General features: G+C 49.1%; 1 protein-coding gene across 2 annotated transcripts in view; it reads right to left on the bottom strand.

Annotated features, from left to right (window-relative positions):
- Positions 1–271: 271 nt before the first annotated feature.
- Vti1a (vesicle transport through interaction with t-SNAREs 1A) overlaps positions 272–10,167 on the bottom strand; it is a 343,411-nt gene continuing 333,515 nt past the window's right edge. Inside the window, exon 8 of one of the 2 annotated variants that reach the window (XM_076834153.1) lies at positions 272–2,923. In XM_076834153.1, the coding sequence (XP_076690268.1) occupies positions 2,830–2,923 (94 nt within the window). In that variant the 3' untranslated portion in view covers positions 272–2,829. The remainder of the gene's footprint in view (positions 2,924–10,167) is intronic. The other variant, XM_076834154.1, reaches the window with a different exon arrangement.

Raw genomic sequence — 10,167 nt, 5'->3', positions numbered from 1 at the left:
TTATTTCTTTACTTAATGATAACCCTCAATGGGCCTGCCCCGCATGGGACGGCCAGAGCCGCACAATTTTGTTCACCATTAATTTCAGCCTTTGAAGCTCAGGGCTCAGAAGCAGTAGCAAAGCAAACCCCCCACCAAGCTGGTTCCAAAATAAGACAATCCAGCCTGCCTGAAACAGAATAGCAAATGGCCTCCCAGCCCAGGCCCGGCCGCTGACGTCAGCCGGCTGCATTTGCAGGCTTTCGCCTTCAACACGGAACATTTAAAACTCTTTACAACTTAAGAGACTTTAATTAAATTGCTTTTGATTCTGGAGCAGGGTAGCATCCGCTTTATTTATTCTGCCAGGGAAACTGTTTAGTCTGCATGAATTTTATATGGCCAGGGCTTCCTTCTCTTCTTCCTCCTGCACGCCTTCATCTTCATCTCCCCTCCACCCTCCCGTCAAGCATCATTTTTAACAAAGGCTGCCAACTTTGGGAATATTCAACAATCACAGTCTACATATTAGGTGCCTAGAACCTTCTATAGACCCAGGACCTGCTTCAAACGTGTGGACTGTCTTCCTTCCCCAGTCCAGCAGGAGGGAGGGTATGCACCTGGCCTCCCTTGGGGCCTTTTGAGTCTCTCTTGCAGCATCCAGGAGGGCCAAGAGCAGGCACAAGGGACCTTCACCAGCTTCCTCACCAAGCGCTCCCTGCCCTGGTCTAGGTGGTTGCTCTGGAGGGGGTTTGGTGGAGCTGATAGGTTGAGGGTTCTCTGTTTATACCAATCCCAAGATTGTTCCGGGGCAAAATCACAGACATAGGACATGGTAGGAAAAAATCATTGAGAAGTGAGCAGGGAATGAGCTCCTTCTTTCTCATCTGCTTCAACAGAAACACAGGGATTCAGTGAAATACCTAGGAGCCAGCGAGTAGAGGTCATCAGCGCAATCTTGCTCGCTAGGTGGCTGTGGCCAGGGTGCGCGGAGTGTGAAGGGTGGGGGCGGAGGCGCAGCTCAGACAGGTCACGCCCTTCACTAAGGTCAAGTGGAGTCACCAAAGGGTCCATGCACTTCCCAAAGATCCCTGTTCCAGAATGAGAAGGGGTTGTGTTTCCTTGCTCTCAATAGTTTCTTCCATGTGTTGGGAACGTCCAGAATTGGGATGTCAGGATGAGAGATCCTCGCTGAGATGGGTCTCTTGAGCTGAGAGGAACAGCAGCACAGCTTCCTGCTCCTTTGCTGTCCTACTTTGCTCAGCCAAAATCCCATCCCATCCCTGACATGGAGGCTGCAGCTTTATTTACACAATACTAAATGATTTATCCGAACACATGCAGGCCCTGGCCCGTTTTGATAAATATGATTCCTCTGGTGGGTTGTGAAGTCTGCATTTCCTCTCCAAATAATAGCTCTCTTCCGAGTTGGGGAAAAATATCAAGTGCTGCCTTCGGATGATCTTGATCCACGAGCATAGGCGGTTAGCATGTTTTATGAGGAGAACAGGTTTGCTTTTTGAGGATTCAAAGCGTCCAATTATATTCAAAAGATAGTAGGGACCCTATAAGTGCCTATGAAGTCTTAAGAAAAACACATTTTGCTTTATGACTAGGGGGAAAATGACCTCAGCTTGGGCAACTTTTAAGCTCGATCACAAATGAACTCATTTTGAACGCAATTCCCGGTTACCTCAGAAAGAAAGAAAAATCACAGAGCATGTTGGAGGTTGGCATACAGTGAATTCAGGAAAGGCTTTACTAACATTTGTTGGTAAAAAACCCAAGTGGTCCTTTTGTAACTCTCCGTAATCCCTCATTCTTTGAAAGGAGGTTAGTGAACATTTTCCACAAAGTTTATTTCTAGTGGATCCTCCTTTAGGACTCCCCCAGATTTATAACCACATTGGAAATTTCACACCGACAGTCATGTTCTTGCTCTTACTGAAATATTCATGTTCTCTTTACATACTGGAATGGATGTGGAGAGAACCTTGTCAGACCTTTTGCATGTTTGAGGGCTGCTCTTGGTAGAGCAGATATTAAAACTGAAAGGGTACAGAGATGCTTACACGGGTCAGGAAGGATGAGGTCACCATTAAATACTGTGCCAGGGTTCCTTTTGCCAGCAAATTCTGGGGTATGTGTGATTTGGGGAAGGCAGGGAAATATTTCTTGTGGCCAGTAACCAAAGTTGAGAAAAGTGGATATTGGGCAGGTTCAGCAAAAATATTCTTGGATTAAAAAAATTATGCAATAGAAAAAACAGGGAAAGTGCTAAGTCAATTTCCTGTACAAGTGACATTAAATACCTTCCTTTGCAATAAAAGGGCTCAGGCAGGTTGACTGTATTTATTAAGCCTGAGAAGGGACAGGGCTGGCTTGCAGGAGCTGGGCCCTGGCCCTGGCCCCTGGTTTTCTTTGCATTTTTATCCTTGGACATCATTGAAGGACTTTTTGGTGACAAGAGATACGTGACAGACAGAAACTCTCATGACTGACTCATCATGCCCTCTTCCAAACCATGACCCCTCACATGTCCGCAGGGTAAGGAAGAATGTCACCAAGGCTATTTTGGACAACAGATGACATTACTCAAAGGCAAATAAACATTCACCTTTGCCTATAAAAGCAAATCTGGGTGAAGACAAATCTAGAAAAGGAAACCAACCCACATGCAAACAGGAATAGAAAATATTTTTACACTCTTTGCACTTTAGCTGAACAGTGGTGAGGGAGAGAGAGGGTCACCCAGGGCCTGTCAGCGCAAAAGAATGATTCATGTGACCATTTTGTCTTAATTACTCAGAACAAGCCTCGGTTGCTGTTTATCAAGGGAGAGCTGATACATCAGTGTCCTCGTACAAAAAAAGTGACCGCCGTCAGGATGGTGACGACCACGATGATTCCCAGGAGGACGAGCAGGATGCGGTTCTGGATGATTCTGGGAGAAAGAAAAGAAAAACAACGTGGCAGATGAACGGAGGGCATTCCAACAACCATCAGTCAAAGACCAAGTTGGCTAATGAAACGGCAGCCTCGCAGGTTGGGGGCCGTGTGTGTGTGTGTGTGTGTGTGTGTGTGTGTGTGAGAGAGAGAGAGAGAGAGAGAGAGAGAGAGAGAGAGAGAGAGAGAGAGAGAGGACAGAGAGAGACAGAGAGAGATCAGGCGGCTTTGGTTCTAGGAACAGCTCCAGAGCGCTTGTCACACGGCACTCTGAGAAACACGGCAAAGTTAACGCGAATCAAATGGCTTTCTAGGCTCCGAGAACCATGTAGTCTCTTTAAGTGATCAAGGGCCCCAGGTGAGCTTCTCTTTTTAATTTAAAATGTGAGACAAGCCTCATTTTTTTTGCACTGTTTCTCGTGAAAGGAAGAGATTCCAAGGAAACATATGTCAGTAAGGCACTTACCTGTGCAAAAATACCTGGGGAAAAGGAAAAGAGAGACTTAGCAAGAAAGGACAGGATTAAGAAGCAAGTGTCAAACTTGCAGCTGAGGCTGTGAAACCGGCAGCTGAGGCTGTGAAACAGGCACCTGTCACCGTGGCTCGCGCTCCATCGAGCCAGGAGGAAACCTTACGTTGGCTCCATAGCGAGCAGAGGCGGAAATGAAAAATAATACAAAGTCCTTGAGGTGCCTGCCGAGTGTCTGTGGGTGGCCCTCACCTCCAGGGATCGTCAGCCGCCTCGGTCTGGCCCTGCTGAGCTGACCTCAGAAGGAGCAGCGAGGACGTGGCTCCCGCAAGCCTGCAGAGAGCTTCCGATGAGGTTGTTTCATAATTTGTTACCTCATTCGGAGAAAAGAGGTCGCACATCAGAATGCTTTGTTGAGACTTTCAAAGGGAACCTAGGTCAACCAGCCTCGCCCACGCTTGCTCGCACAGAGCCACACAGAAATAGAAACCCAGAGTGGCAGCCGTCTAGCGGGCCACCCACCCTGCTTGAAGCCCCACGCCAACGCTGCCCAGCAGTCCCGCAGCTCCGGGGGTGGGAAGGAGGGCTGTGCCTCATTCCAGATGCCGGACACTGGACAAGGGTCCTCTGCAGGGAGGACCGTGGTGGGACCAGGCCAGGCCTCCAACTGAAAGGGACCTACTCTTGCTTTGTGTCGTCACAAAGAAATCCTGGCAGGACATCCGCAGTCTTTTCTAGCATCTGGAGGTTTTTCTTGGAAGAAGGATGACCCCAGGTTGGAGCACGGGCAGGAGTCCTGCTCACCACCCGCTGCCTCCCCACATCTAAACGGATGGATGGAAACTGTCACATCAGAGCGACCTGCTCCCTTGTGGCCCCTAACAGGACCAGCTCCCACTCCTCCTGACAGGTTACAAAATGATCACATTTGCTGACACGTCTTCCGCAAAACTGCCTTAGTACCTCTGTCCGCTTTCCTCGCAGGAGATGAATGGTCTGCTCTGTCCTCATTTATCACGCGGGGCTCGCTAAGATCTGTCTCCCTCATTTCTTCCCTTCCCCACAAGAAAGTCTGCGCCCCGACATTAATTCTTCTGTGATGACAGCTAATCCGGACTTAACAGGCCAAGTTTACTCGTGAGGAGGAGGATTCTCTGTCCCCCAAATAAGTAAATAAAAACAGGGCTCCATGACTTATTGAAGTGAGGCTAATTATGAACACTGATCGGCGCTACTTGGTGGCTTCATTTAAGACTCAAAGTGATTTTTTCCCCCTTTTCTCTGGAAGGGACACAAGCCTTCAGAACAGTCCCTCCACATCCCATTTGCCCGAGCTGCTGTCAAAATCTCTATTTACCACCGTCACCCGCATCAGACTTGCAAAGGAAATCAGCAAAATTGAAACTCAGCAGTGAAACAGATTAAAAGCATGAAGACTCTTTTTAAATTCTGCCTTAAGTAATATACAGTAGTGTCTCTGGTATGGCTTGGTTGACAACCATTTTATTTGTGGGTTGAGGGCCCCAAGGCATCCATGATGCTAATTTATAAAGGATTAACTGTGGGTGTTACTTGTTTAATCTGAGGCATGGTTAGGAACCTGAACACAAAGCAATCCCTAACTTCTCTGCTCCTCCTGGCCTTCCTAATTGGGCTTCTCCACTGCTTGTGCATCCACAGGGACTGCCGGCTTCCTGTCACACCCTCTCTGCTGCTTCTGTGCACCTACCTGCAGAATTCACCTCTGAAGCCTCAGCACACCACATGGTGGTTGATACTCAGGGATTCAAAAGAGAACTGTCCAAAGAATGCTGGTGGCAGGAAGCTGCCCCTGGTGAGCATGATGATCATTCCAGGGCAGCGGAGAAGGGAGCTGAGCTCGTTCAATACGCAGGAAAATGTAATGGCGTCTGCATGGAAATGGTGCGACCAGCTCCCCAGAGGGGACTGTAACCATGGCGCCTTCTCAGAGACAACTGGGTCTTTTCCCTGAGCCCAGGAGAAGGCCTGGTCCTGAGGAGCACAGGTGTGAGCTGCTGAGGAGGTTGCTTCCTAGGGAAGGGATTCCAGATACTGGGGATAAGGGGGACTGAGGGGCAGAGAGAGTTGGAACAGAGAGGGTGGTTAAGGGACCATGACTGGCCGGTCATCAACCCAGCTTTGGACCTGGAAGGGGCTGTGCCTCTTGAAAGACCAGAAAGGTGAGCTGTGAGGGCACTTGAGAGGATAGATCTGAGCCAGCTTGGAGGGAGGAAGCAAAGGTTGGCAGTGGTGGCCGCATCAGTTACGAAGCCCAGAGTAATTACAGCCATGAGCAAAGCAGAAAGGAACAGTTTGGAGAGAATCCGAAAAACAAGCCAGGAGAGGGGCTCGGCTAGCGAGATCGAGAAACTTCCTCCTAACTTTGGGCAACGGGCCTTGATGTTCAACTAGGTCTGCAGCAAGCAGTCTTAATCTCCCTTTTGAAAATGCAAAGTGTGTTTACCCAGTAAATAATTTAAGAAAGAGTATACACTTGAAAGAAGACATCCATTGAAACAGCCAGGCTAAATGCCTCCAGGCAAAAACTTGTGCATTTGCATGCTGCATTCTATTAAGTGAGCACACTGTGGCTTTAAAAGAATGCAGAGCCAAATTAAAAGGAATGTGGGCCCGAAACATCAAAAATTCTCCAAGTTTACATTATGAATCACAGTGCTGTTGATATAAGATGAATTAACCATTTACTTTGAGGCTGAACTCACAAAGTACTATTGAAAATACTGATCCCCGTGTGGAACCCAAGGAGCGGTTAATCTTTCCATTGCCAGTCTCCTCCCCTTCTGGAAAAAGGCTCCTGCGTGTGGCAGCCGGAATCAGAGACTGCTGCTTCAAGCGGAGGAGGCAGGCGCGCCACCTGACACATTCTCTGCTCCTGCTGGAGGAGTGCAGGGATCCCGATCCCACTGTAGCGGGTGCTCCTCACAGTCCCAGTCCCCCTCCACTTGAACCACCTTGGTGCGAGGTGTGGCATGGGACTTGCTTTGGTCAATGAAACGTGGGCAAAAGTGCAGAGCATCACTCTCAGGAGGCACCGGAGTTGTAGGGCTGGGCCCTCCAGGGGTTCTCCCTTTGTATTCTGGTTTGGGGGTGCTATATGCTCCAGGGAGCGCAGCTGCACGTTGGTGAGATCCCTTTTGCCCAGGATCCCCAGTCTTCACATGCAGGAACACCAGTGAGGTGTGGGGGTTGTTTGTTACTGCAGCATAACATCAACTATCCATCCCAAGTGCTCCTCTCCTCGACGAGAGGAGCCTCTAGCCAAGCCCGGTGAGGCTCTTGGCTAACGTATCCCAGAAGCTAGGTATGATGAGGGTTGACTTTTCTTTCCCTGAAGGATAGGTTTTTGCTTCTCGGTTTTCAAAAGCTGGGATCCTTTTCTATCCACTTGGTCACAACATTTCCCACATGAGGTTTTCATAAGTCCCACTGGGCATTCTGCTTCTTGCGGGTGGCAGGTATACACTGACTGCATTCATCTCTTCTCTCCATTCCAAACATCCAATGCCATCCCTAGCTCCTGGACTGGAGCTGTGACCTCCTTAAAAATGGCAGTGTACTCCATGTCCCTGGCCACAGCCAACTGGACCAGGAGTAGGCTCGTGACTTAAGCCAGGCCAATAGAGTGAAGCTCAGCAGAAGATTCCCCTTGCTGGGAATGCTAGGTCATCTGGGCAGTTTGGTGTGTGGATGTTAGGTCTGGTTCTGCAGCAGCTATTTTGTTCCCATGAGGAAAGTCAACCTACTAAAGAAGTTGACTCATAGAGGGCAAGAGAAATGGAACTCCATTCCTGAAGACATGGTGACCCTCATGGTAAGACAATGGTAAGCCACCCTTCCTTTGAACTTGATTCATATGAGAAAATTAATTTCATTTTTCAAGATTGCTTGATTTGGGTCTTCTATCATTTGTGACCAAAAATCATTTTTAGGTTGAGTCTCCCTAATTCCAAAATCAAGTCTTTGTCTGTGGCATATTTTCCCTACCTTTTCCAAGAACAGCCCAATCCTGACCTCTCTCTTATATTGCATCGGTCTTACCACTAAGCTAACCCCATGGTGTTATGATTTCTGCTTCTGTAAAGTTTTCCCTAGTAAGAAGTGTATCTTGCATGGGTTGGCACACATATTCTCAACAAAACAAAACAAAAAGCTTGTGTTGGCACCGTGACACATGCCAGAGTTGCCAGTAGTCCCACCTATTTGGGAGGCTGAGGCAGGAAGATTGAGGCTAGCTTGGGCCACATAGAGAGACCTGCTCTATGTGGAAAGCGGAAATGGAGCCTTACTGTCCAGCTGCACATGCTCATCCGGAGGTCACGTAGCCAGTGCTCTCCGGGTTCCTAAGGGCTGCAGGCCCAGTGTCAGGATTTAGCCTCCCTTCCATTGAATGTTTTAGCTCTTTCACAAGCTGCATCCACTCACTGGAGAGAGCACGTGCTGTATGGTAGCATCCTGTCCTGCAGCTGCCTCTGGCCTGGCTGATCAGCCTCGAACTATGATGCCCCCGCTTTGGGGTCTGCTAGCACAGCAATAGCAACTGGGACAGCCAGGGATATATTCTCTCTGGTCCTTTCCAAGACAAATGCTCTAGGTCTAATTCCACATCAGTATTTGCCAGAGAGAAATGAAGAGAGGAGTGGCAGGAAACAGCCCATTGCCATAAGCCTTGAATGCCAACGTCTACTTCAGCATTATTTTCAGGCTGGGCACTTGAGTTAGGTGGTCACCATGCCACTGGTAATGTCCGCGGGGTCTTCTGTGTTTGTGTCCGGGAGGTGTCCTGGATCGCCCAAGAACTCAGGAAGGGCCGATTCTGCTCTGGTTCCACAGGTGGACACAGGATCCAGGCAGGCCCTGCCAATTACGGCTCTCTTCTTGCAAAACCATTTGTTCAAAAATTGGCCTGCCACCCAAGCCACAGATTCCCCTGGGGAATTTTCCTGGAGAATCAAGAAAAAGGTACAGGAGTCTCTTGACTGGGTCTGACTGTGGGAGAAGTGGAAGCCTGGAGCTTCTGAGGCTGTGACTACCCCCAGGCAAGCGGGGAGCTGCCTCCTGCCAGGGATCTCAAAGCTGAGGGAGGAAGGAAAAGAGACCGAGTCCTGAAAGTGCCATTTGAACTCTTGGGTCCTGCCATGTGCCTGACACCTGAAGAGTCACATTTGAACTTCCCAGTCACGGGAGTCCAACAATTCCCTTTTGATTAGAGCAGGTTTGGTTGGGAATTCTCTCACTTTCAACCGCACTCATTAGACTGGGTTGAACAGTGTCTCTCCAGTTGTCCACATGGAACCTCAGAATGTGACCGCATTTGGAAGCAGGGTCTTTGTGATATGATTCACTAAGTCTTGAGAAGAAATCAGCTTGAATTTACTCTGGTCCTAAATCCATCGACTGGTGTCCCTATAACCAGAGAGGGCACAGACACAGGCAAGAAGGCTTTGAGAAGATGAGAGATTGGAGTCACACTGCCTCTAGCCACGGAGTGCCTTGGGACAGGGGACCCTTAAGAGGCAAGGAAGGATATTCTCCTTGGAGGGAGCATGGCCCTGCCAGCTCCTTGCCATCAGACCTTTGGGCTCCAGGACTGTAAGAGAAAAAAAAATCCATTTCTGTTGTTTTAAGCCACTTGGTTTGTGCGCCTGGTTATGGAGGTGCTGGGAAATGATCCACGGAATTCCTGGAATCAGACCAGCTCATCAACCTGGTGATTTTGTCTTGGGCTTCATGACGACTGTTTTTCGTATCTCCACTCTCTTCCCCATTGCTGCACTGCACCTGAACAGCAGATCTGTACAAAGTCCTCCTCCAAGGGACAGGACAGTCCCACTTTGGTCCCTGGAAGCTTTGCAGACAGCTGAGGGGCTCACAGTCTCTAGGAGCTGTTGGATCTTTCATCTCCAAGTAAGAATTTCCACTCGTGAGCCTGGCACAAGTGGAGCACATTTGTAGTACCAGCTACCTGGGAGGCTGAGGCAGGAGGATTGTAAGTTTGAGGCCAGTCTGGGCAATTTAGTGAGACCCTGTCTCAAGATACAAAATAAAAAGGGCTGAGGATGTAGCTCAGTGGTCGAGTTTCCCTGGGATTAATCCCTAGTATTGGGGGGAACAAGAAGAGGGCAGAGCTTCCATTGTAAGCAGAGCAGGCAGCTCCCCAAAGCCAGGAGAGAGAATGGAGGGGGCATAGTCCTCGCACTCACCCCACAGACTCCTTCCCTGGAATAAGCCATTAAAATAGGAAGGAACCAGATGTAACTCAGTGCCAGTGTTTGAAACCACCATTAGCCATTAACGGTCTACACTTGCTGACACCAAATGAGATGCAGTCAGTGATCCTGAAGCTGAGGTGTGGGGGCAAGTGTGGATAGGTGGTGCCATGGCAAGCTCGTCAGCAGGGAACTGAGCAGCCAGGTGACTGTACCTGAGCCCCGGCACAGCTAGATCAGGGATCAGGTGAGGACTGCAGCAGCTTTACCCTGTTTCCAAATCCCTACTTAGTTTAATGGGAATCAGCTAACTTTTCCTGGGAATAGACAGAATAATATCTTAGTTTGCTGCACTGCCATAGAAAATTCCGCAAACTGGATGGTTTAAGCAATAGAAAGGTACTGCCTCTCAGTTCTGGAGGCCTCAGGTCTGAGATCAAGGTGATGGTGGGTCATCCCTCACAAGGGTGGAGAGGGGAACCTGTTCCAGGCCTCTACCTCCGCTCCTGGTGGTGTGGCAGCCAC

Source organism: Callospermophilus lateralis, chromosome 15, assembly GCF_048772815.1.
Source record: "Callospermophilus lateralis isolate mCalLat2 chromosome 15, mCalLat2.hap1, whole genome shotgun sequence".
Taxonomy (NCBI): Eukaryota; Metazoa; Chordata; class Mammalia; order Rodentia; family Sciuridae; genus Callospermophilus; species Callospermophilus lateralis.
This window is presented reverse-complemented; position numbering and strand designations above follow the sequence as displayed.